The sequence below is a fragment of the Melanerpes formicivorus genome, unplaced genomic scaffold (assembly GCF_026170545.1).
Source record: "Melanerpes formicivorus ecotype bairdi unplaced genomic scaffold, bMelFor1.0.p_v2 SCAF_2, whole genome shotgun sequence".
NCBI lineage: Eukaryota > Metazoa > Chordata > Aves > Piciformes > Picidae > Melanerpes > Melanerpes formicivorus.
In genome coordinates this window covers 23,834,689-23,862,469 of record NW_027142354.1, presented here as the reverse complement: position 1 = coordinate 23,862,469, position 27,781 = coordinate 23,834,689, and the positions used below count along the sequence as shown (strand labels likewise).

Genomic DNA, 27,781 nt, shown 5'->3' with positions numbered 1-27,781 from the left:
CCAGAGATCAGTAGTGCAAGAGACAGGTTTGGGTGTTTTTTCCTTTTTCTTTTATCTTTAAAAAAATAATATTTATTGTGAAGTACTAGATCTGTTCCAGAACTAAAACTTACAGCAGAAGACACCCTGATATTGTTGTTGAGCCTGAAGCTTCCCAGCAGTCTGCCTGGAAGCATCATTTTCACTCTACTATCCTTCTGCCTAGTATCACCTGATAAAAACCATGTAACAAAGCAAACCTCATGTTCACTTTTTTTTTACCAGAATATTTGAGAAGACTTCAAGTAATTCACCTAGTCAAATGCCAGAAGCCATCAAAGAACAAAGGCCTGGCATCAGATTTTACAACCAGCTGTTGACAGTTTAGGTTATCACAGGATATTTTCTGGTCATTAAACTTAATGATGTGGTTTGTGCCATCCAGGAAAAGAAGTAGCAGATTCCTGGCACTCACAAAAAGTTATCTTCAGCTGCAGTCTCACCTTCATTAATACTTGCCTAACAACTGTGGAATAACAAGCTCTGTATGTAAAGCATTAACATTTTCATCAGATTGAGAGCTGAAGGTGGTGAGGACTCCTGACTGGCTTTTAAGTATCCCCTTGAGAAGGCAAGTATGGAACTGGATCCAAGGGCCTTAACATCACACTTAGCAGTCCTCAGCCACAGGAAACCTGGATGGTCAAGGAGCCACTACAATGACACAGCCTAGCTGCAGGTCTCCTGACATATGACTGAAAAATAACTGTTTTCCCAGCTCCTGTTTGTCATGCAGCAGCAGCATCAACAGTATCAAGAAGTGGATCTCTGAGGCAGACAATGCTGCCTTGTTAGCACAGGTACTTCTTATTTTTGACATCATCAAAGAGTGTTAAAATCATGATAGACTTCCAGTGGAGAAAGTGTTAAGAACTGCCAGCACAGATATATCTGAAATAATACATTGTTCTGTATTAGTGGATGTAAGAGTTTAAACAAAAAATTTCAGCCAAGGCGTTGTATTGTTTACTAATACATAGACTGCTCAGTGAAAAGTGTGGAGTTACTCCTGCTCATTACTTTGTCAAAACTAAGAAAAAGAGGGAAAGGTCAGAAATGGAAAAGAAGAGGAAAAAAAGAGATGGAGCATGAGAAGAGGACTGAGAGAAAAACATGGAAATAAGAACATGAACATTCCCTACAACAATTACACACAAGAGAATGTTGAGGGAGAACGTGAAGCATTTTTCACATGCAATTTTTTTTGTGAGATGGAGGGAGATAGCTATAACTATCAAATGCAGAACAAGAGAAAAATGGATTGTCTCATGAAAAGCACTCTATTGCATGTATGTGTTAGAGCAACAGCATCAGAGTAATGATGCAATCCCAGTGCTTGCCAGTAAAGTTTTCTGCCTATAAACAGACACAGAAGCCACCAGCCCTTCTTCCTGAAAAGGCTGTGCAGCCATTATAACTGCATATACAATGTGCAGTTATAAAGTCAGTGATTATTCGAAGCAAACTAACCTGTTCTGTGTTTTTGTAGGTGGGAGCACAATAGTTCATTCCAGGGTCTGAGACAGGAAGCAGAGGAGAAGTGAACATTTTCAAGGCCTTACTTGCATCATGAGCTCCATACTGGGCTACACTGGAAACCAACTTCTGAAGAGAAAAATTAGAGCAGGCCAAATAATATAATAGCCTTGCATGCTGAAAAGCCTGGTTGTGGCCCAAGTTACCTGCTGAGACATTGCTGTTGCTGATCATACTGATGGCTTCTGAACTGTATAAAAGTGGACAATGATTGCTATAAGACTCACTCATATTATCAGCCCAACCTGGGGGTAAAGAAGGCATAGCCTTCATTAGGATGAAGGCACTTATACTTGCCAGATCACCAGCAGTCTGCTGTGATCACACAGAATCATAGAATCAAAGAATGTTAGGGGTTGGAAGGGACCTCCAGAGATCACCAGGTCCAGCCCTCCCCGCCAAAGCAGGAACACCTAGGACAGGCCACACAGGAACACATCCAGGTTGGCCTTGAAAGTCTCCAGAGAAGGAGACTCCACAACCCCTCTGGGCAGCCTGTTCCAGTGCTCCGTCACCCTCACAGTAGAGAAGTTTCTCCTCATGTTGTGGTGTAACTTCCTGTGTTCTAGTTTATATCCATTATTCCTTGTCTTATTAACAGGTGACACTGAAAAGAGCCTGTCCTCTTCCTCTCAACACCCACCCCTCAGATATTTACAGACATTAATAAGATGCCCTTTCAGCCTTCCCTTCTCCAGACTAAACAGTCCTAGTTCTCTCAGTCTTTCCTCATAGGAGAGATGTTTAAGTCCTTTAATCATCCTCATGACTGTGTTGGTCTCTCTCCAGTAGATCCCTGTCTTTCTTGAACTGGGGAGCCCATTGGCCTTCTTGGCTACAAGGGCACATTACTGTCCCATGAACAACTTACTGTCCACTCTGATGTATGGTCTTTCTCCTTAAAAGTATTGGTTTCTATGCCCTGCCTTATGAAATCCATGGTAGGGATGTACAGTAAAACCCACCATGAACAAATGTGACATAGTAAATCCTGTGGTTTACTTTCTGATTTGGTGTGTGGTTGTGGCAATGCCAGCGACGAGCAGTGTGAGCAATCTGGCAGTGCAGGCCTAGAGCCTGACATGGTGGTAGACCATGCTCAGCATAAGTGCAGAGCCAGCTAGCAGTGGAGCAAAACAGTGCTGTGCCTGCAGCATGTAACTAAAACAAGGCACTGGTAGCTATAAACGTGGACAGTTATCTTGGGACAACAGGACATGGACCTGCATCAACAAACCTTGTGTGTCATTAGTAGTTGGACCAATAATCTGCAATAGTGTGATGTGTGGTCATCATAGGGAACCAATGGAGCCATGCCAACAAGGCACTCCGAGTTTATACAAGTTGTAGCAGTTCCCTTGCTACGCACTTCTGCCTTTCCTGTCTCTTCTTCTTCTACACTTTACTGTGCTGTACTCGCACTACAGGCCTGCATCATAGGCCTGCAACACTGGAACAATAAAGGAACAATACTCGATCATATTGGTCAGCCATATTGATTCCAATCTCCGTCGTCCCCATATGTGGTTTTTTTTGTTTGTTTATTGTTTTGTTGCTGTTGTTTGTTTTTCTAATTTTTTCCTAATTTTTCCCCTTTCTATTTTTTTAGTCCAGGGTGAATGTAGAGTATCTCCTAATTTCAGAAACTATAAAATACACATATATAGTTTATATATATATAAAAGTATATAAAAATATACATATATAGATATAAAACTACTGCTAGGATACATGCAATACAGAAGAAAACCCTTGTCTTTTATACAAATCTTCAGGCTTTGATTTCAGAGAAAGTACTTTTAATGTTCAAAAGTAACTGCAGAAAGCAGGGGATGGAGATAACAGAAGGAAACAGAAGAAAATAAATGACATAGAAAAACAAGCAACAGACAAAAACAACCCTAAGAAACCACCTGATATTTAAGTAGCTCAGAAAAATGTTAATTTCAGAAATATAGAATAGCACTGCTGCAGTCTGCATCTATTCCTCCTGAGACCAGTATGACATAGAGAGCTGCACAACACAAATATTCTGTGTCCCTTTTTTAGGAACTTGGCTCCAGCACTTCAGGGGCTATGAGCTAGGAATTTGCTACTTACCTTTAAAAGACTGGTGGGTATGAGGGTATATTTCATCAGCAGAGGCTAGTGAGCTCCCCAGTCTTTTCTGCTGAAGAAGGATTCAAAAGTAGTTTATCTGTGCTCCTAGAGAAATGTGGAGTCTCGAAGAGCTTCACTCCCTCACAAGACGATGATTCAATGCCTTCTTCCTGCTTTAATGTAACTGGTTTGCATAAGATGTATACACACCCTACCAGGTTTGATACCTGCTTAGACAGATCCATCACGTGTATCTGGGAAATATTATGCTGTCTGTGGTCTTAAAGTCCCTTTAGAATAATCTGCTGTTTCACTGGAAATATTTTGGAAACCTACAAATCTAAAACACAAGTCCAGGCTGTATGAGCAGATGCTTGTACAGTAAAATAAGAACCCTATGGAATGGATCTTCAATAGGAATGATGAAAAATGGAAGCAGATATAGTAAAGACACAGTACTGGACAGAGACACATCAGAAAGGATGGGCTAAGAAATCATATTTAAAGAAGAGTAGATCCCATGACACTGCATCACAATTTCCTCCAAAACCAAAGAGGAAGAACCAAATCCAGATGTGGAAAGAGGGAATGTTTGAAAAGAGTCTCTCCAAATACATGCTTCTCTTTAGGCTCCACACCTATGGCTCAGCAGGTAAGGAATTTATGACGAATCAGATTTTGTGAGGAAACTTCCCTGACACATCAATAGCAAGAAAAAGATATTTCAGCCTTGACCAGTGTCCTGAGGGCAGATTTGGTGGTGGGGTTTTGGCTTTTTTTTTTTTTTTTTAAATGACTAACTTGACAAAATTAAATTCCTGCCACTGTCCATATTTGTCTCTAGCAGTTTAAAATATAGTAATCTCTAAAAAGGCAGAGGAGCATAATAATAATGTATGAGGTTTCATAGGTAAGAAATAATTTGCTTCTAAAAGTTCACACTGCTTAGGCTGGTAGCTGACTTTAGTTGGAATAAGGAACTGAACACCAAAACTTGCTCTGTTATTAACCTTTTCAATGTTTGCTTTCTCATTGTTGTGGATTGCTAGGGAATTAGTAAGTAAACAGAAGATCTCACCCATGGCCCTGGTTTCTGTGGTTCTTCCTGGACTGCACCACTCAATCAAAGGCACACAAAGCCTTTGACTATCCAGGCAACAAAGTAAATACAGACAAAACAGTCAAAACTACTCCATGTGAGGAAGAAATACCTCTGCACAAAGCACCTTGAAAGCCAGTAGGAGAAAACAAGGAAGCACAGTAGAGGCTGACAAGAGTCTTTTGAAGTGTTGGTGGGAATTTTCTGTTTTAGCAGACGTTTTAATTAAAGAGGACTAATATGTTTTACCTCAGGTCGTCTCCTAATATTTATAGAATCATAAAATTGCTTTTGTTGGAAAAAACCTCTAAGATCATTGATTCTAGCCACCAAAACAAATAAGTAAAAAGCTTTCGACTTTCACAGAGCCTTCCACTGAAATGTTTAAATTGCTTGCATAAAGTCAGCATGTCTACACACACACGACCTAATCCTCACAAATTCCTCTGAAAACAAGTGGAAAGGCAACAGAGAACTCAGTAAAGATCAACTTAAAATATAAAAAAAACCAATAACATAAAAAGGATAGTTTATCCATTAATTCCCAGTAACTTCTGTATGATTTGGGACATGTCTAAAATGACATAATGAAAAATATCATACATCAACACCAAAGAATAACATTTTTTATTTATTCGAAAATACAGAATAGTTGGAAAAATACTTAGCTGGCTAGTAAAATTTATAGCAGAATTGGAGCTATCAATAATGCCAAAGCAATATCTAACTCTTCATACCTCAGAGTCATTCAAGAGAAAAGAAAGACTGGTATCAAGCTAAACAAAATGGAGTTTCCAGATAGTCCTTAGTGATATTTAGGATTTAATGATAAACTTCAAGTCTTCTGTTGTAAGAGATGTGTTGGCAAATATATTTAGAAGGTGTACTTGGTGACCAGGTTTTTCAAAGTTATTGAAGAGTTTGTGATGTGTTTGCATTTATTTTGTTGCTGTTGTTATACTCTGAGATGTATTCCTCTTATACAAGAAGGGCCGGTTGGATGAACCAGGGAATTATAGGCCTGTCAGCCTGACCTCAGTGCCAGGCAAGATCATGGAACAGGTCATCTTGAGTGCAATCACACAGCACTTAGAGGATGGCCAAGGGATCAGGCCCAGCCAGCATGGATTTAGGAAGGGCAGGTCCTGCCTGACCAACCTGATCTCCTTCTATGATCAGGTGACCCACCTGGTGGATGTGGGGAGGACTGTGGATGTAGTCTACCTGGACCTCAGCAAGGCCTTTGACACCGTCCCCCCATAGCAAACTCCTGGCCAAGCTATCAGCCCATGGCTTGGATGGGAGCATACTGCGATGGGTTAGGAACTGGCTGGATGGCCGAGCCCAGAGAGTGGTGGTGAATGGTGTCACATCCAGCTGGTGGCCAGTCAGTAGTGGAGTCCCCCAGGGATCAGTGTTGGGCCCTGCGCTCTTTAACATCTTTATCGATGATCTGGATGAGGGCATTGAGTCCATCATCAGTAAATTTGCTGATGACACCAACCTGGGAGCAGGAGTTGATCTGCTGGAGGGTAGAGAGGCTCTGCAGAGAGACCTCGACAGGCTGGACAGATGGGCAGAGTCCAACGGCATGAGATTGAACACATCCAAGTGCCGGGTTCTGCACATTGGCCACAACAACCCCATGCAGAGCTATAGGCTGGGGTCAGAGTGGCTGGAGAGCAGCCAGGCAGAGAGGGACCTGGGGGTACTGGTCAATGGTAGGCTGAACATGAGCCTGCAGGGTGCCCAGGCGGCCAAGAGGGCCAATGGCATCCTGGTCTGCATCAGGAACAGTGTGGCCGGCAAGAGCAGGGAGGTCATTCTGCCTCTGTACACTGCACTGGTTAGGCCACACCTCGAGTACTGTGTCCAATTCTGGGTCCCTCAGTTTAGGAAGGATGTTGACTTGCTGGAACAAGTCTAGAGAAGGGCAATGAAGTTGGTGAGGGATTTGGAACACAAGTCCTATGAGGAGAGACTGAGGGAGCTGGGGTTGCTTAGCCTGGAGAGGAGGAGACTCAGAGGTGACCTTATTGCTCTCTACAACTACCTGAAGGGAAGTTGTAGGCAGGCAGAGGTTGGTCTCATCTCCCAGGCAGCCAGTACCAGAACAGGAGGATACAGTCTCAGGCTGTGCCAGGGGAGGTTTAGGTTGGATGTTAGGAAGAAGTTCTATACAGAGAGAGTGATTGCCCATTGGAATGTGCTGCCCAGGGAGGTGGTGGAATCACCATCATTGGAGGTGTTCAGGAGAAGACTTGATGGGGTGCTTGGTGCCATGGCTTGGTTGTTTAGGTGGGTTGGATTGGTTGATGGGTTGGACGTGATGATCTTGAAGGTCTCTTCCAACCTGGTCGTTTATTATTATTATTATTATTATTATTATTATTATTATTATTATTATTATTATTATTATTATTATTATTACTATTATTACTATTATTACTATATTGCCATTTGTTTGTATTAAGATGTTATTTGTTCCATACCACCACACTGGTTGATGCATTTGAAAGCTTTATTTGATGACTGAAAAAAATAATTACTGTGATCACTGACATCAAACAGTGGCAAATAATTTCTACTGTTTGGCAGTTCCACACATACTCTCTCAGTATTTGCTACTGGCATATTTTTCATGCCACTGAAGTCTGGAGGAGCAGCACTGAAGCTTTTCCTGTGTGGTGGAGCAATCCTGACCTGCGCCTCTGCTGCAACAATATTTTCCCACAAAATCTACATGTACACCTCAACATCTGTGTTTCTAGCATTTTCCCTTCCTTCTCCAAGTGAACGGCAGGTCTCCTTCCAGGAAGATGTTGCCAGCCACCACACTAGCAAGCTAGAGTCTCTAAAATGTAGAGCATAGAATAATTTTTTATCCTTTATTTATTTATTTATTTATTTAATCTCTCCTTTGCATTTGAGAGCTGGCAGCATGGGCAGCCACCTGCCCCAAACAGCCTGCGCTGCAGCATGGAAGCATGTAGCAGTGACCTTTGCACTCAGCTTTTTGGTTCATGCTCCTATTACTTTTGGATAAGCAGTTTCAGATAGAGCTCATGAGTTCCCCCAAGACTTAGCTGTAACAGCATAATGTAAGGGCTTGCTCTTGCTCAATCTTCCTGAATCATGTAACGTGTTAGTTTGACTTGTTTACCAGTTTTGAATGTGTACTACTAGCAACTTAGCAACACTATCCACAAAGCAGTCTAACAACACAGTTGTCATGAGTTACTCTCATTTAAGTACAGCTTATTTACTATCCACCCTGTAGGACACTCCAGGGTGCTTGAACTGCCTGTAATTTATCTTGGCCACTGTTAAGGCTCCCCAGGAGAAATTTCTATTGCTTTGAATATTGCTCGTTCAAGTTTCACTGCAGCAGAAGTGACAAGTTTTATTACAGTTGCAAAAGACCTTTAAGATCAAGTCCAACCATAACCCACCTACCAAAACTGCTGAGCTATATCCTGAAGTGCCACATCTAAACATTTCTTAAATGACTGTTTATTCAGGCTGCAAGAAGCTTTGATTACATCCATAGACCAATAATGTATATATAAAGTCTGACATCTCTGTGCATCCTTTGTGATGTAAAATTATATTAAAAAACAACAACAAACAGAAACAACCAAACAAAAAAAAGCAGGGTAGGGGGGCTGGGGGGGTAGTGCAGACATAAAGTATGCATCACATTACACTTTCAGGAAGTTTGTACGGGTTTAACCACCAGAGGGAAATCTTGCACTATTCTGAGTGAGAAGAGACACAAATCAAAGCACGCTGATGATTTGAGAAAATGTAACAATGACAATAATTTTACCAGTGAAAGAAACACATGCTCCCAAAAGTAATCTTAAGAGATTCTTAGAATAGTATCAGTGTCTCACAACATGCAGTTTCAAAAACGAATATTCAATGAACAAGCACATTTTCATACAACCTTCTGGCTACTGAACTCAGGCTGGTGAAAAACCCAAACACTTTCCAAATACACCCAAGCCTCCACACTCATATTGAGAAGACAGTGACAGTGATTTGTAGGCAGTTTTTAAATTGAAGCATTGCTGTATTTCTGAACTAGGTGATACCACATAATTGCTCAAGGTGGGCTGGCGATTCCAGCTATGATAGTAGATGTCAGGACAAACAGAGAGCACCAAAGCCCACAAGAAGGGTGCTGTAGGAGAAGGGTTGTTTTCAGATAGCTTTGGAACAGCTATGTACTGCCCTTGAGTTAGGAATGCACACCTTATCAGTGATTGAGAGAAAGAGGGAAATGTAGGGGAAGATTTGCCCTTGCTTGAGTTAGCGAAGGCCACGTTTAACCTTTGACTTAGAAAAGAATGTAAGCATCTCGTAATTGAGGAGAAAGACTTGGCAGAATTTGGTTGGATGTGTTGAAATATAGTTTTGCTATTTTAACTTACTGTATGGATCAATTACACACAGGCCAATAGAAAATAACCAATTAAGACGTGACACACATGCTTTCCAAAAGCGTATAGAACTTTACTGTGTAACATAATAAATGTCTTGGCCTGGAAGCATCTTGGCCTGGAAGCATCTTGGCCTGGAAGCTGTGCTTGTAGTGACTCTAGGGTGATCAAACACCAAAACCATATTACAACAGGGTATTTTTCTAGTGGAGATACACTGCCTGTAACAGACTAGAACAGCAATAATGTAGATACAGATTACACCAAGAAAACTAACTGATGTATATATCACTAACCCTTCCTTCACTTGCAAGGCAGATTTCACAGAATCATAGAATGGCCTGAGTTGGAAAGGACTTTAAAGATCATCTAGTTCCATCCCTGCTCCCATGGGCAGGGACACTTCCCACTAGATCAGGTTGCTCAAAGCCTCATGAAGCTTAAATACTTCCAGGGATGCAGCATCAACAACTTCCCTGGGCAGCCTGTTCCAGTGGCTTACTACCCTCGGAGTAAAGAGCCTAATGTCCAGTCTAAATCTACTCTGCTCTAGTTGTTCTGTCCTTGTCCTATCGCCACATGTTCTTATAAACAGTCCATCTCCAGCTTTTCTGTAGGTCCACTTCAAGTACTGGAACACTGATAGAGGTCTCCCCAGAGTTTTCTCCTCTTCAGGCTGGACAGATCTAACCCCTTTAGACTGTCCTCATAGGACAAGTGCTCCAGTTCTCTGATCATCTTTGATACTACTCTCAGCCCTCTCAAACAGATCCTTGTCTTGTCTTGTGGGCCTCAGAGCTGGACCCAGTACTCTGGGTGGGTCTCACCAGAGCAGAGGGGCAGAATCACCTCCCTTGACCTGCTGGCCATGCATCTTTTTATGCAGCTCAGGATACGGTTGGATATTTGAGTTGCCAGCACACATTGATGGGCTCATGATAAGTGCCTCATGTTAAGAGGTCATTGTCCTCTTATACTCAGTTCTGGTGAGGCCACACCTTGAGTATTGTGTTCCGTTATGGGCACCTCAATACAAGAGAGATGTGGAGGTGCTGGAGTGAGTGCAGAGTAGAGCAACAAAGCTGGGGAATGGCCTGGAGAATAAATCTTATGAAGAGTGACTGAAGGAGCTGGGGCTGTTTGGAAAAGAGGAGGCTGAGGGGAGACCTCATTGCTCTCCATAACTACCTGAAAGGCATTGTGGAGAAGCTGGTGCTGGTCTCTTCTCACAGGTAATTAGTGATAGAAAAGAGAGAATAGCCTCAAGCTGTGACTGGGTATGTTTGGACTGGACATTAGGAAAAATTTTTTCACAGAAAGAGTGGTCAGGCATTGGAATGGGCTGCCCAGGGAGGTGGTTGAATCACCAACCCTGGATGTGTTTAAAAGTCACTTGGATGTGCTTGGGGATATGGTTTAGGGGTGAACTTTGTAAAGTAGGGTTATCATTTGGACTTGGTGATCCTGAGGGTATTTTTCAACCTGGTTGTTTCTGTGATTCTGTGATTCTCTTACGGTACATCTTCATTATTCCAATCCTTGCATTCCACAACTTTTGTGGTGTGGTTAGAGCCCTTACCACTGAAGTCAAAAAAGTCAATGAGCACCTCAGCCTTTTCCATGTTCTATGTTACTAGGTCTCCTGTTTGCTTCCAGAGAGTGCCCACATTTTCCCTGTTCTTCCTTTTGCCACTGATGTGCTTTTAGAAACTTAATTTAATTTAATTCTATCTGGGCCTTAGCTGCTTGGACATCTTTTTCTTTTTATTCCTCCCAGGTTACCTGTCCCTGCTTTCACCCTCCTGTGAGCAGGATTATTTTGACAGCTGGGTGCTTGGCTTTTAATTAAGTAGGCGTATTTTAAAATCTGTAAGATCCTTTTGCACACAATTTTTCTGAATAAGCTTTCCCACCCAAACAAGATGCATCTAATAGCAGCAATCAGTAGCTGAGCATTAGGGTTGCATCTTTCCAACCAGAACCCTGTAAATACAAGTTTATTTCCACTGATGTCACATCCTATGACAACTGATGTTTCTTTTTAGCATTTTCCTCACAAAATTTTCTTGTTGCCTGGTTCTATGAGATTAAAGTCCATGGGAAGAGCCACATACAAACATATGCTGAAAACATTACCCAGTATGTTTGTAGCTGTCAGATTGCATATCCTGCACTGTCATGTGGTAGCTTTTGTTTATCCTTGCATTCCACTCAGATGCTTTGAATCCTATCCTAAGGCAAGAAGAATATGAACCAGTCCATGTCTAATAAGATTTCTATATGCTCCAGTTATCTGCTGAAGATACTCAAGACTTTATTAGGCACTGTGGAGTACCCAACACTTTTCCCATGTCTTAGGCATGTTAGCTGTCTTTGAAGGAAGAAGCAGATTTTGAGGAATATCCATTTCGGAAAACTGCATTCTCCAAAGTTCTTTTGTGGGATGAGCAGAGAAATGGCATTAAGAAGGTTTACTAAAACCTGGGTTTATAGCCCTAAATGATCAAAGTTAGTAACAGAAAGCTGACAAAGTTTGCAACCACAACACCCAGGCAGAATTCTTCTAAGAGCTGTTGGGTCTGCAGTTTGCTGTGAGGACTTTTACAAAACTCTAAGAATAAGACTGGGCCCTTTATTTGCCTATATTTTACTTTTTTTTCCTTTCTTCCTTAAGCTAGTTACTTTAGCTTTTGTAATGATTGCATAAAATTTATAAAAAACTGCTGTTAAATTTTCTGCAACGAAGCAGTATTTGTAATTTTTACACAAAAATGTATTTTTAATTAAAGTCTAAATAAATAAAAAACCCCCCACAGCTTAGTTCAACATTTTCCCACACAATCACCTTTGCCCGATCAGAGACCACATCTATATCCACAGATCCACAAAATATAGAGTGCAGCACTAAGAAGAAACTTCAGGATTTATATCAGCTGTTCACATACTTCTTTTCCTGCAATTTGCACCATATACAGTTAGATAATACAGTATTACACAGTATCACAGTATCAGCAAGGTTGGAAGAGACCTCAAAGATCATCGAGTCCAACTTGTTAACACAGACCTCATGACTAGACCATGGCACCAAGCGCCACGTCCAATCCCCTCTCGAACACCTCCATACCATCAATCCAAAGGAAGCTCACTATGAAATATCACTATGGTGGATAAGAAATTTGACCATCTAAATAAATTTTTAATGACTATGTTTTGTTTCCTTGACTGAATAAAACCCAGACACACCTTAACTCAGGTTAGATAATGGAGTTCTTTAAACCAAATAAGGCAATATTCTTTCTTAAAGGAACTCATCAAAAGGAGAACTTAACTGTGTTCAGAGCTGCCCAGAGAACAATTCCTTGCTCGATGGTCACACCATTACCACCAAGTCTCAAATCATTCAGCCATAGCAGAGGAGATGTCATTTTATTTCCTCTTGAGTCAGAAGAACCTCCAACTACACTACCCAGAATGGAATTGAGACCTATTGAGGTAGTACAATTTACATCCTCTTTTTTTGGTGTGGTTTGTGTGTGCGTGTGTGTGTGTGTGTGTTGGTTGGTTGGTGGGGCACATTTTTGTTGTTATTGTTGTTTGGTTGGTTTGGGGGGGGTTTCTTTGGATATGGGTGTTTTTGCTGTATTTTACATATACTGCATCAAAGAGGGTATGAGCTCCTAACCCACAGGTGGTGGCAGGAGGTAGCAACTACAACAGGAAGTGGTATGAGGAAATAACCTGATTGCTCAGCATACGAAAGTAAATCATGATACTCTGTCAGTGGTTTTGTGAAATAATTTCCTTGGCTGTTATTACAGTATTTGAAAACTAACCAGACTTGTCAAAACATTTTAGATGTTTCATGAGACAAAGTGTTTTGACATTTTGGAAACATTACCATTTTCACTTGATCTAAAACAGCTTTTTCCCATTCAGTCCAAATTCTGAAAGCTTCAAGTATGACCTTCTTGCTACTTTTGTAGCAAACCCACCCCCCATCTCCCACCCCCCCACCCCAAATTTTCATAGTTCTTGTCAAAAAGATTGTCCTACAAAGATCCAAAGCCGACAGTGTTTGGTCTAAATGATAAGATCAGAGTTGTACCTGTTATGCACTTAATCATATCAATAAACTTCCATTATTAACAGACAAATAGACTATCTTTTCCTCTTCTGCTTCAGTTTCCACTCATTATGTCCTATGTCCAGCTGTTATCTATCTCTGTATTTAATTTTATTTTGTCTGCCTTTACTTTTTAAAAGAAAGGTCTACATGACTGACCTCCTCTGTCCATTGTGACTCTCTTGCAGGGTCACCAGCTTATACTTGATCGTTCTTCTAAGAAAATCAGTATTTAAATAGAAAAGACAGAACATGAAAACTAAAAACCGTGGGAAGAAAGTTGCCACTTTTTGTGGGGAGTTGATTAATAAAATAGGTCCCTTTTCAAGATGGTATGTGTCAGAAAACAGAATTAGCTTTAGGCTCTCTGCACTGAGATATGGGAAATATCAAGCACGGATCCACCAAAAGCAGAACGGAACCCACCAACAAGAAGAGTCCTTGTACCTGCAGCCAAAACCACAACCCAGCCCCCATCTGGAGGAAGATAAGAATTGTCTTCTTGAAGCTGCACACATCTTCTGTGTGTACAACATGACAAAAGATTGTTTATATTCCTCTTTCTTTAAACATGATAAAAAATGAAGACCTCTTTAAAAACAAGTCTTTTTTCTTCAAAAATAACACATGCAATATATGCAACAAAACAGAAAACTTTATCATGTGTTTGCTATGCATCATACTGCCCAGCTACCACAATATGAAAGTAATAATAAAATGCAGCATCCATAGCAAGCTCTCCAAAGTTATTCCATAAGCAGTAAAAGTAAATCAACTTCCTATAAATCTGTGTTATTTTCATGGCCTAAACATCCACCATTGATCCCAGCTCACATGTCAGTTCTGCTGACATGGCTGCCAAAGGAAAAACAATGTCTGAAGGCTCATCAGCAACATCCTCCTGCTAACCTGCCACTATCCTACCTGCTGCTCAATATTGAGCAGTGGGGTTCTCCTTCTTCACTGCTTTTGCCCTGAGCTGATCCTGCTCTTTGACTGACAATAGAGTTCACAACAAATGATAAGAGGGTATTGCATATTAATTAAATTTTTAATTACCCGTATTTCCATTCTGTAATTGTCCTCAAAATTTAAGAAATCTCCAACCTGCAGGTTGGAGCTGTGGTACTACCTGCTCAGCAGCCCCTTGAGAACCTATCCTACCCTTCACCCCGTCCTCCCAGGGAGAGCGCAATCATTCATGGCAACTGACATTTTGGCAGTACCTCAAGTGAGATGTTTGGTAAGGCCGTGACATCATCATGATTCATACCCCAAGCACTATTTCAGTCCCACACATGCACCATGTACCCCTTCTCTTAGAAATACTTCTCACTCACATGAATTGTGAAACAACAAGGTACATTTTTCAACTTTCCTGCATCCTTTCCAGTGGGCATTTTCTCTCCAAGAAGACAGCAGCTGGGAGGCTGTGTTGCCTCTCACGTGAGGCAGATGTCCCACCATCATCACCCTTTCCAACTTCCCAGAGTCCCTCAAAGTTAGCAGAGGGGCTGCTCACATGTGAGGCCTCTTCTTACCTGGTAAAGGTCTCAGCCTGAGGGACCAAGCTTTGCTGTCATAGTATCATAGTATCGTAGTGTCAGTCAGGGTTGGAAGGGACCACAAGGATCATCTAGTTCCACCCCCCCTGCCATGGGCAGGGACACCCCTCACTAGATCAGGCTGGACAGAGCCACATCCAGCCTGGTCATAAACACCTCCAGGGACGGCGCCCCAACCACCTCCCTGGACAACCCATTCCAGGGCTTCACCACTCTCATGGTGAAGAACTTCCTCCTGACATCCAGCCTGAATCTCCCCACCTCCAGCTTCATTCCATTCCCCCTAGTCCTGTCACTACCTGATATCCTGAGAAGTCCCTCCCCAGCCTTCCTGTAGGCCCCCTTCAGATACTGGAAGGCCACAATTAGGTCACCTTGGAGCCTTCTCTTCTGCAGACTGAACAGCCCCAACTCCTTCAGTCTGTCCTCATAGGAGAGGTGCTCCAGCCCTCTGATCATCCTCGTGGCCCTTCTCTGTCTTTGTCTTTTCATCCAGGAGCAGCTCACCAAGGCTATGGTGCACTCACCCTGCTCTAGGGCCCTCCCTCTCTGCTCAGGGTTTGCCAGTGAGTATGAGTGTTCTGTGGGGCAGTAACAGTAGCAGGGTCAGCAACTGTCCCTTGGCCACCATCTTGCCCCTCAAGCCCACTCTAGCAGCCACTGGGGTTGTGCAGTGGCTGAAGGTCAATGAAGGAAAGGCAGAAGTGCTGGCAGGAGCATAGGGGTGTGCTTTCAAGCCTTGTGGGGCTCTGCCCAAGAGCTTCCATAGCACTTGGTGGGCTTCAGTCATGGAATTCCCACCTAAGAGAACATTCCTGCATGCAGCCCTTTGACAGAGAGATCCTATGTTGTTCAAACATGTGAGAATTTGCACTGAATATGATAATGTCACAAAGCAATATGTGTAGCAAGAAACTCTTAGGGGCTATTTTTCCTTTTCAGTTACATTTTTTTATTTGTTGAATTCTTTTCCAGAAAATCATCAATGCTATATACAGCAAATGTATGCATCTGCATTTACAGCATTTTGTATTGTATTCTCACCTAAGGTGCTGTTTAGTCATGCTAAATATATGCAATCTTTATCACACCTGGCACTGATATTAACCTCCCACTGCACTGTAAGCAAGAATAGATTTTACCAGACAGGGAAGCATTAGTTTTCTGTTGTGCCATATCAGTGCCCTTCCTTGAGGGATCTTCAGGTGCAGCACTGTCCTTGTGGCCCTTTGCATTGCCACTGAACAATGTGGTTAGTGATCCAAATTCCACTGTCTCTTCAGGAATGTTTAATAAAAGTTTAATAAAAACCCAGCCAGGATAAGAACAAACTGCAAATTGCATTAATTTACACAGCCATAGGAGTGTAATGTCCCACACAACAGCAAATTCAGACAACATCATGTCTTATGCTTCCATTGCAGCAGAACTGCAGAGGACTAACAGGTACTTCAGAAGACTGCAAACAATGGTGCTCCTCTTTTCCATCCTGCCTCTCTGCAATCCAGTTCCTGCTCCTGTTTGTCTCACCATCCCATCATGACTGTTACAGTGTGGTGAAGTTCACTCAATGAGCACAGGATCCACTGAGGATTTGCTGAAAAGTCATGTCTGGGTAAAATTAATTGCATTTATTTTAAGTTTTCCTATATTTATAGTGAGTCAAATCACAGGATCATAGGATCATAGAATCACCATGGTTGGAAGGGACATCTAAAAGTCATCTAGTCCAACCCCCACACACACATACAATGAGCAGGGAGATCCTCAACTAGATCAGGTTGCCCAGAGTCCTGTTAAGCCTCCACTTGAATAACTCCAGGGATAATTCTGGCTGAATTAAGTCAGATTCTGGTAATATCTTTAGATATAGTCTTTAATAATTTCTGAAGGTAATAAAGTATATTTTATGCATATTTGTGCTAGTAAATCAATTCCTAAGGAAAATTTTTTAATGGTAGCTAGATACCAAGAATTGCAGCATGTTTTGTCACTGATCAAGCTCCAACAAAAAATGTTGAAATAAATTTAGTTCTATACAGTCTGTTGCCTTTTAGAAAGTTGAGTGTGAAGAAAATAATCTCCCAAGCAAGCTCTGTTCTCTGTTGAGAAGATAATCTCAGGAGATGCTAGAAAACCTTTCTGTGGCTATTTCAACATTCTCTTTGATTATTTTTTTTTCTTTCTACTATTCTCTTTAGCCAACATGTTGTTGTTGTCTTTGGCCAGCCTCAGCCTTGATGTAAGCAGCTCCAGATGAGCAGATGGACTGTAGAACTGGGAAAAGATTTACAAGACCTAATAGCTAAGCCCAGCTATGTCAGCAGCCTTGAGCCCATTTCTTCATTTCTCTGTTTTTTTCCTTGTCATTCGTTGTTCAAAATGCCATTTCTTTAGGTTAGTATTTTGAACAAAAGCACAGTGGACACCTACACTTGCATAAGATTTCCAGGTAAAAGTAATTAACAGAAACAAAATAAAATCAGTGATGTAGCACAGATGAGATGTAATTTTTCCTTAGAAAACAAGAAGGGTTCCTTTGTAAACGTCACTTTCCTAATTACAAGAAAGAACACTTTAGTGGAGTGTGAATGCTCAGAGTGGTGTGTAAGATTTCATTTTTCCACAGGACAGTGGGGTTTATTTCAATCTTAATTCTTTTCTTGAAGGGAGTTATAGATTGTGGAAGGTCCCTTAGAGTCTCAGAGAAGCCCAAATTGCTTGTTTCTCACAGGCACAGTGACACTGTTTTGCGTTGCTTGGTAAGAGGAGTCCTTCAGTAATAATGTTATTATTGTATTATATAGTAAAAGAAGATCCATTGTCGGTTAGAATTTCACTAGTCTGCCTTGAACGATACGTATCAGAGCTTGTCCTTGAACTACGTTTATTGTATTTTTTATATCTCCTGCACCACATGTCCTTCATTATCTTCACAAAATGGCTTCTGAACTTCACTCCAATAAAAGCATAAAGCACTGGGTTCACACAGCAGTGTAAAAATGCTATGGCTTCAGTAGTGTATCTTGCATAGGCAATTATCTTTTCATTGTCACAAGACTTGTCCATCTTGCCCATATTTATGGCTGCCACAAGAAGAACAGTGTTATAAGGTACCTGGCAAACTAGGAAAACAGCTACAATTAATACAATCACACTGATGGCTTTGTTTCTTTTGGAATTTTGAGCTTGTTGCAAGGATTTTACAATGAACGTATAGCAAAAAATCATGAATATGAAAGGTATAAAAAATCCAAACCCAACTTGTAGACACAGAAGCAGTGATTTCAGCATTGTGCTTTCAGACATTTTTTCAAATCTCTGATCACAAACCTTGGTTTCATTGTTGGAGAAGTTGTAACTCTCACTGTATAGAAAAGAAGAACTAGAGATTAAAATGGATGATACCCACACAGCCAAACAAATTAGTTTACTATATGCAAGCGTTCTTGCCCTGAGTTTAAATGACTTTGTTGCCTGTACAATAGCAAGGTACCGGTCCACACTGATAAAGGCCAAAAGCAGCATGCCACAGCTGAAGTTGATTGCATAGATACCTCTGGTTATTTTGCAAATGAAATCACCAAAAATCCATTTGTCAGCAGCATAATTCACCGCCCACAGTGGGAGAGTGAGCACAAAGAGTATGTCTGCTATGGCCATGTTGAAGAGGTACACATCTGTCATGGACTTAGTTCTTTCATACAAAGCAAAGGTCATCACCACAAAGATGTTACCAACTAGGCCGATGATACAAATCAATGAATACGCAAATGGCAGAAATGCTTTTGTGAAGTTCCTGACTTCCACCTTAGAACAAGGTTGTGTGATATGAGAATAGTCTGAGTCATACTGGTAATCTATGGTATGAGGAGATGTCTGCAAAAAAGAATGCCAAACAACACAGAGGTGTTAATCTCTAATTTCTGTACTATAGAAAGATCATAGATAACAAAGTCATACAAATAGAAAGTACTTTGGAAATATTCAAAAAATTAGTATATGAAAATTATATGTCTTGCTGATTTGAAATATAAGTGACATTTCCATTATGATAACTCTAGTACATCTTCCCAGTAATTCCTATGTGTCAGCTTCAAGCCTATATCAAATTCACCTCAAGGTGATCCACACCACTGTTGTTTCCTCCAGTGCTACTTTTTACATTGTTTCCACTGACCGTGTACCCCAATTTCAAATGCATTTAACACTGCAGGGGAAACTTGTAAGATCTATCTAAATCTTAATTAAAATATGGACACGGAGATAGCATTTTTGGACAGCCCACAGGTTTTCATCTTTATGTATATTATGGAAACATATTAGTTTAACATCAGGGAATACTCTACAATATAAAGTTCTGAATTTGAAGCGGAGGTATAAATTCACTTTACCATCAAGGGAGGGGAACAGGCCTTTCTAGCATTTATATATTTTATACCAAAGTAGCTTTGGCTAATTCAAGCCCCCAGATTATTAAATCACTCAGCCACAAAGGCAATTCAGGATGGCTGTCTGAGACACAGTTACCTGTACCACAAAAACCAAAGCTGTAGTTACATTAGGAGAGTGCAAACCCAATACCCAGTGTGCTTTGACAGTAAACTGCTGTCAGAAACATCTCTTCACTCCTGAGATGATGGGATTTGGGCCTGCAGCCTCAAAAAGCTGGGACTTCCAGATTCATTGATTTATTGATGTGCTAATTTGGTTTATCAATCAAGTACTTACAACATTCATTTTGGTAGTACTCCTCTCAGAAATTAAAATATGTTGAGATGAAATTCAAAGTACTTTTCCAAAGATTTCTGAAAAGAAAATAATGTAGAGTGGGTTGGGAAACCAGCACAAGAAATATGAACAAGTAGAAAAATACAATTGGAAAGAAAACATTTTTCCAAAGAAAAATCTCATCGCTTCAACTACATCAACAATGCAGAGAAGCATTTTAACAAATCAAACATCTCTACAGCACAATGCGCTGTTGTGGGAAGTGAATGGTTTCTGTTAGTATTATTAAAAGCACAAACTTGCAGATACATGCTTATTCATAGAGCTAATAAATAATATGAGAATATGTGACTCTGACTTTGCATTGACTTTGCAGCACAAGAAAGCAGAGTAAATTAAATTTTGCTTTCAGGAATTCTTTGACAATAGCAGAGTACTGAGGAAAGTTCAGATGAAATAAGCAGCACTAATTTAATATACTCCATAACATAACTGCTTCTTGCAGTGTATAGTACACAACATACAAACAGATTGAGCACTAGTGTTGTTTTGTCTTCATTCAGTGCACAGATCTTTATGTTATAGATATACTCTGTGAAAGTAGTTTATTTTCCATATCACTGTGATATCTAAGTATTTTACAAATGGTAATTAATTAATTTACACAACATTCTTTGGTGAAAAGGTATAATTACATTTATTTTACAGGGAATGAGCCTAAGTGCTGAGTCATTACAGTCAGTGTCCATGAGAGATGTTCAGTATGAGACACCCATACTCTCCTAACATCACTTTCAATAGTGCTTAGCATTATGAAAGACTTTGGTTATTTAAAGGATTAAATCCATTGACTGGTTTCAGCCAGATTCAGACTTCTGCAAATGAGACCACAGACTAAAGGCACAGGCAGATAAAACGAGAAATGTGCCATGCACAATGCTGAGCTTAAATTGCTTTTTTGACCTCACACAGGAACTCACAAACACGACATTTACTTCCCCAGCATTGCACTGCATGAGTTCAGTCCTCCTCTTCCCATTATCCGCTCTTGGAGAAAGGCATGTACCAGCTATCCAGTAATTACAGGGCCTGCATGACATGAGGTCACACATTTGCTAAGGCCACGAATGGCAATTTTGTCTAGACTGCCTCTGCTTTTTGTTAATTGGGTTGCTAGTAAGGAAATATGCATGGATCAACTTTAAGTCTAAAAAACAAATCCTTCCCGTTTAGGAATTACCTGAATTTTGAAAGATAGAGAGAGAAAATCTGTAAAAGTGGAGCACATGCAGACCACATATAACTGGGAAACCGGGAGAAGGAAAGGACAGAACATTCTCCAAAAGCATAAAGAGTATATGATTCTCTGTGACTCATGTGGGGAGGATGGCTCACAACAGAGGGGTGCAGGTAGATAAAGACCTATATTATATGATGTTGCCTAAGCATCACAGCTTCTCTGGCTTTCCTGTATTTAAGTAAATATTTAACCTCTTCTCCAGTTTTCTATGCTTGCTTTCAAAAGTTGATTTTTAGGAGCTGCAGCAATATGACAATCTGAGAGCTCTGGCACACCTTCTGAAGCAAGCTTTAAACACTTTGAAGTGTCTCTCAGAAGTGCAAAGATGTATAATGCAAGAAGTCACAGTGCACCTGCAGGTGTTATCCCCTAGCCCATCTTTGAGCAACACTAATCTCCATCTTCTCCTCTGACCCCAGCCAGTCAGGCACTCATGTTCTTGCTTGGTGTTTCTGTTACCCTTTGCATGCGGTTGCAACTACAGTAACTTCAGCTTGCCAGCACTAGAGGAGGAAGTGTCTAGATTATTGATTTAGAAACTTTTACTGTTGCAAGAAAAACAATTTTCTATGTATCTGTCATTGAAATATTTCTAGGACATACATGTTTAAATATAGAAAGAAAGCCTCTGTGAAACAGTCACTCTTCATCTCTTAGTCAAAACCACTATCAAACATTAGCATGACACATAGAAGTCAGAAGACAAAGTGAAGGCATTTGGAAGAATGGATGCATAGGTGTTCCCTACAGCCTGCGAGGAGGGCTAAGAAAAGAGATCTCTTCAAATAAGCACTGAAGAAAGGCTCTGTAGTCCTCAGAAGAACTCAGCATAAACCTTGTAGGAAACAACAACTACTCATCATTGGAGAGCTTCCTGATGCTACAGGAATTCACAAAGGCACCACCAGTAACATATATTCAGAAAAAGACTTCCCATGTCCAGCAAATTTTCTTGAGAGTGATTGGTGTAATAGTAGTACAGAAGGACTCAAACTGAAACCATAATTGCAGAGATCAGATTTAGGACATGATTTAAATCTCTTGAGCTAATTTCCTTTTCTAAATTCAAAACAGCATTCACTGAAGTTATTAAAATGGACTGAAGGAAGTTGAATCAGAACTCCTATAAGCTCAATATTCTTTTTAGCTTAAATCTTTCTAGCAATCTCTCAATAATCACCTTTATTATCTATTGCCTGCTTATTTATGGCTCTATTTAGCATTAATGCATTAGGTAATTATAACAAATAAATTTCCATGTATGCAAAAGGAGCTTCATGTGTTCTGATATTGTTTCTATACTACCTATGGTCACACATTTATGCATTTGCACACAAACATACTTGTGTTTTGAATATTAACTATATAAGCCTTGGCACTTTTTAGCTTTTCCACTTTACCAAAATTATCATGTTTTTATCACTATTGAAGCAATATGTGAATATGCAAAGTAAGACTAAACTACAACCTTAAATACAAATACATTATTTAAATTACACAAACAAAAGACAATGGATAAAGAAAGCTCTTGAGAAAAGGACATATTTATATAAAGAAAAAAATCTAAGTCTTTGGAAGGGATCAGTATTTTTTTAAGCATTGCCTTTGTAAGTACACTCTTTAAGTGTTCAGTTTAATGCATTCATCACACACATACACTATAGATATAGATTTTTTTAATTTTAGTACTCACCAGATTTCAAAATTGTCTGAAGATCAAGTGAAAGAGGATGTGTCACTGTTACATTCTTTTGTGGCTGTCTCAAGCACATTTACCATCAGCCTCAGCAGGAATGTGCTTTAATTTGAAAAACAAGAAAAACCAGCATTCGTTAAAGGTACAGAGTTAAAGTGACATGATCACCACTTCCTCCTGAGAAGCAATAACAATAACTGCTTTTTTAAAGGAAAATACTTAACCTTATCTGTGCTGGAAACATGCAAGCTGGAGGCAACTCATTTACTAATTAGGTTACCTATGTCATGATATTATTTTTTAAACAAAAATGATAGCATTAGAATCATAAAAAGTAGGGTGTTCATTGTCACTGTACTCAGAATGAATTCTGAATGATGGCCTGTTTTTGCAAAGGGTGCACTTAATGCCATGCAGATGAGCAGTTTAATCGTTCATCCTTTACATCAACATGATCACTTACAGCAGAACTGCAAAACTGAGAAAAGGGCAAATTAATGAAATTAATAATAGCTGTTTTCTGATTAAAAAAATCATACTCTAGTATATATCAAGGTGCTTATTATCCAGATGTTTTGCCTGAATTAGTAACATATGATTTGTAAAAGCCCAAGTATTTAGGAAAAATGCAATTGTCAGTTTATAATTCCCGATAGTTAATGATGCCTGAATTTTAAAAGCTATAAATGTTTCTTTCCCAGGCTTTAGTTTCTGATGGCAACTTAGATGGTTACACTAGAAGGAAAAAAAAAAACACACTAGTAAAGATCTTCAAGCTTCTTATTTATTTAGAAATTGTATGTGTGAGCATTCAGTTGCAGCTTGTGATCTCACCAGAGGCACCACATGGCATTAATACAGGCATCATTTTAAGATATTACTAAATTAATAGAACACTGGACTTAAAGAAATACAGGATGGTAGACGTAGTACTCATCTTTTTCCCAAACTGAGCACATCACAATAGCAGTCACTCTTAATCAGGGAAGTGCAGGTGTGCTTTGACTGTTACTCCTGAAAAGCATCCTTCACTGTTTGATGCACATAAAGAAAAAACAGTGTGCAGTCTATGTGGATTACGGCTCAACTTCAATGGGCTCACTACAAGATTAATGCAACTACCTTATTTCATAAATCTGGGGAAGATTATGATCACACCTGTAAAGTAGTTGAGTATTTGTAATATGGTTTGATAAAGTCCAGTTACATGCAAGAAAGATATTGGAGTTTCAGTGCAAAGAAGGTAAAGATAAAAGGCCAAGAGAAACAATTGCAGTAGATGACTATAATTATCTCAATCTTATATTTCTATTGATAAATCAAGCTAGCAGTTGCAGCTAGAGGACAAGAAACAATGGTCATAATACAGATTCATGAAAGCTTCAGGGATATCAAAGAATAATTCATAAGGCAGATATTTTTTTCCCCAGGTGTCTGCATCTGACCACCTTCAGAAATATTATGTGGCACTAAGTGAACTTAGGTCTGTGGGACAGGTCTTGTATTCTTAGCAGTCATCATGATCAGCAACGTATCTTAACCTTAGCAGTCCAGATTTAGTGACTTCCAGCACCTGCTGCAGGACACCTGTATTTTAATTGGCCTATAAAGAAAAGCTGTTGGTCAAAGTAAGAGGGTAGAACAGAGGCAGGAGTGTGAGTGGAGAGAGCATATGAGCAATGATGTGGTGGAAGACACTGAACAACTGACCTGTATTTTGGGTTTCCACGTTAAGTTGATTAGCAAGGTGCCCAAACCTTGTGAATCTTTCAAGATACCCTTAATCACATTGAACTACTTTTCACTATATTATTTATCTCATCATTCATAACAATTTCCATCATTTAAACTTCAAAGATTGTCAAGCTATTTTTTAAACCTGTGCTATGAGTGGCTTTTACATTTTTGTTTTGTTTTTTAACTACATTTTTTGTAATGTTTTACCAATTTGCGGTTATTGAATGTCAAAATGTAGTAAAGAAACCATCTGATTAACTTGAATAATTCATAGAATAGAATAGAATAGAATAGAATAGAATAGAATAGAATAGAATAGAATAGAATAGAATAGACCAGGTTGGAAGAGACCTTCAAGCTCATCGTGTCCAACCTATCACCCAACACCACCTAATCAACTAACCCATGTAACCAAGCACCCTGTCAAGTCTCCTCCTGAACACCTCCAGTGACGGCGACTCCACCACCTCCCCGGGCAGCCCATTCCAATGGGCAATCACTCTCTCCGTGTAAAACTTCCTCCTGACCTCCAGCCTGAACTTCCCCTGGTGCAGCCTGAGACTGTGTCCTCTTGTTCTGGTGCTGGCTGCCTGGGAGAAGAGACCAACCTCTGCCTGTCTACAACCCCCCTTCAGGTAGTTGTAGAGAGTAATGAGGTCACCCCTGAGTCTCCTCCTCTCCAGGCTAAGCAGCCCCAGCTCCCTCAGTCTCTCCTCATAGGGCTTGTGTTCCAAGCCCCTCACTAACTTCGTTGCCCTTCTCTGGACTTGTTCCAGCAAATCAACATCCTTCCTAAACTGAGGGGCCCAGAACTGGACACAGTACTCGAGGTGTGGCCTAACCAGTGCAGTGTACAGGGGCAGAATGACCTCCCTGCTCCTGCTGGCCACACTGTTCTTGATGCAGGCCAGGATGCCATTGGCCCTCCTGGCTGCCTGGGCACACTGCAGGCTCATGTTCATCTTACCATCAACCAGCACCCCCAGGTCCCTCTCTGCCTGGCTGCTCTCCAGCCACTCTGACCCCAGCCTGTAGCACTGCATGGGGTTGTTGTGGCCAATGTGCAGAACCCGGCACTTGGATGTGTTAAATCTCATACTGTTGGACTCTGCCCATCTGTCCAGCCTGTCGAGGTCTCTCTGCAGAGCCTCTCTACCCTCTAGCAGATCAACTCCTGTCCCCAGCTTGGTGTCATCAGCAAATTTACTGATGATGGACTCAATGCCCTCATCCAGATCATCAATAAAGATGTTAAAGAGGATGGGGCCCAACACTGATCCCTGGGGGACTCCACTACTGACTGGCCACCAGCTGGATGTGACACCATTCACCACCACTCTCTGGGTTCAGCCATCCAGCCAGTTCCTAATCCAGCTCAGAGTGCTGCTGTCCAAGCCATGGGCTGACAGCTTGGCCAGGAGTTTGCTATGGGGGATGGTGTCAAAGGCCTTGCTGAAGTCCAGGTAAAGTACATCCACAGGCCTCCCCACATCCACCAGGCGGGTCACCTGCTCGTAGAAGGAGATCAGGTTGGTCAGGCAGGACCTGCCCTTCCTAAATCCATGTTGGCTGAGCCTGATCCCTTGGCCATCCTCTAAGTGCTGTGTTAATGCACTCAGGATGACCTGTTCCATGATCTTGCCTGGCACTGAGGTCAGGCTGACAGGCCTATAATTCCCTGGCTCATCCAACCAGCCCTTCTTGTGGATGGGCACCACGTTGGCCAGCTTCCAGTCCTCTGGGACATCTCCAGTGAGCCAGGACTGCTGAAAAATGATGGAGAGCGGGTTGGCCAGCTCCTCTGACAGCTCCCTCAGCACCCTAGGATGAATCCCATCTGGTCCCATGGACTTGTGGGGATCCAGGCGGCTGAGCAGATCACCAACTGCCCCATTTTGGAACAGTGGAAAACTATGCTGCTCCCTGGCTCCTTCTGCCAGCTCTGGAGGCCAGCTGTCTGGAAGACATTCTGTCCTGCTAGTAAAAATTGAGGCAAAGAAGGTGTTAAGTATCTCTGCCTTTTCCTCATCCCTTATCACAATGTTCCCCTCCATGTCCACCAAGGAGTGGAGGTTGTCTCTGCCCTTCCTCTTGCTATTAATGTATTTATAGAAGGACTTTTTGTTGTCCTTCACAGCAGAGGCCAGACTAAGCTCCAAATGCGCTTTTGCCTCCCTAATTTTCTTCCTGCAAGACCTAGCAACATCCTTAAATTTTTCACAGGTTGCCTCTCCTCTCTTCCAAAGGTGATACACCTTCTTTTTTTCCCTTAGTTCCATTAAAAGTTCTTTAACCATCCAGGCTGGCCGTCTGCCCCGGCGGCTCATCTTCCAGCACATTGGCACAGCCTGTCCCTGAGCCTTCAACAGTTCTTCCTTGAAGTAGGACTAGCTCTCCTGGATATAAGGCTGGATATAAGGCTCATAAGGTATTTTCTGGACTTTATTGGAAAGGAAAAAAAGTTTTTTGCTTGTTTGTTTTAAATCTCCTGTCCCTCAAGTGCTGCGGAGTACATGTGATAAACTGAGCTGCATATAATTTTGTAATAACTTAGCTACATATGACAGCCCAGATCCTATTTACAAAGAACTCACAATATGTCTAACTGCTCTCTGAAGCAAACCACTGATTCCTGACCACAATCAGGGCTCAAATTCAGCAAATTCAGAGTAAGAGCACATTCTATGCTGGCAAAGGAATTTGCTGATATTTCATTGTAGGCCATTTCACTGTGAGCCTTTTAAGTGCTTCTTTCTCATCACTCTGTGACTGAAGAGAGATCTGCACTCTGCAAAGCAAACCTCATTACATAAAGACAAACCTTACCCATGGCAGTCATTTAAGCAGCAAATAATGAGTAACAGAAATAGAAATTCTCTCTGTATTTCAAAAATGTATGTAACATCAAATCGCCAACCAAGAAGATTATAGTCCAAACGCAAACAAGCACTTCTGATGCTAATAACAGGTTCTAGCATCTCTTTTAGACAACAACAACCTACTTTTGGAATGCTAACAGATTAGCCTGTGAAACAGCTGAATTTTATCAACAGTGTTTCATGGAATGCAAGTCAATAAAATATAATGAATTTTAATGATTAATGAAAAGAGAAATCAGAATTTTAGCTTATCAGTTACAAAAACTAGTCCTCATCTTCTTCCTTATTTAGATATTTTCTAAATTAAATGCATCGCATGCTTTTTGCCTGCAATATATTCAATATTCAGCATGAGTAACAGCCTTTCTGAAAGTGAAGAATTCACTGTGTAGATGAATGCTCACATTAACACAAGGTAACTTGTCCAACTTACCTTTCTTTTGATGCTCTTTTCTTTTGATGCAGTTACAAAGCCCAGACAGCCTTCCTTGCAGATGCTTTGTGTTTCACCCTCACACTATGGCAAGTGGA

The 27,781-nt window shown here is 40.9% G+C and overlaps 1 protein-coding gene and 1 long non-coding RNA gene across 2 annotated transcripts in view; both read right to left on the bottom strand.

Annotated features, from left to right (window-relative positions):
* Positions 1-3,798, bottom strand: part of LOC137448533 (uncharacterized) — a 65,953-nt gene extending 62,155 nt beyond the window's left edge. Inside the window, exon 1 of the long non-coding RNA XR_010989126.1 lies at positions 3,676-3,798. This is a non-coding gene — a long non-coding RNA (uncharacterized lncRNA). The remainder of the gene's footprint in view (positions 1-3,675) is intronic.
* A 12,058-nt stretch (positions 3,799-15,856) lies between these two features.
* CCR6 (C-C motif chemokine receptor 6) lies at positions 15,857-19,111 on the bottom strand. Its single transcript, XM_068147030.1, has 2 exons — positions 19,025-19,111; positions 15,857-18,786 (listed from the first exon to the last, which is right to left on the bottom strand). Exons 1-2 carry the CDS (start codon positions 19,109-19,111, stop codon positions 17,707-17,709), a joined length of 1,167 nt encoding a protein of 388 aa, XP_068003131.1. The 3' UTR covers positions 15,857-17,706.
* Positions 19,112-27,781: the final 8,670 nt, after the last annotated feature.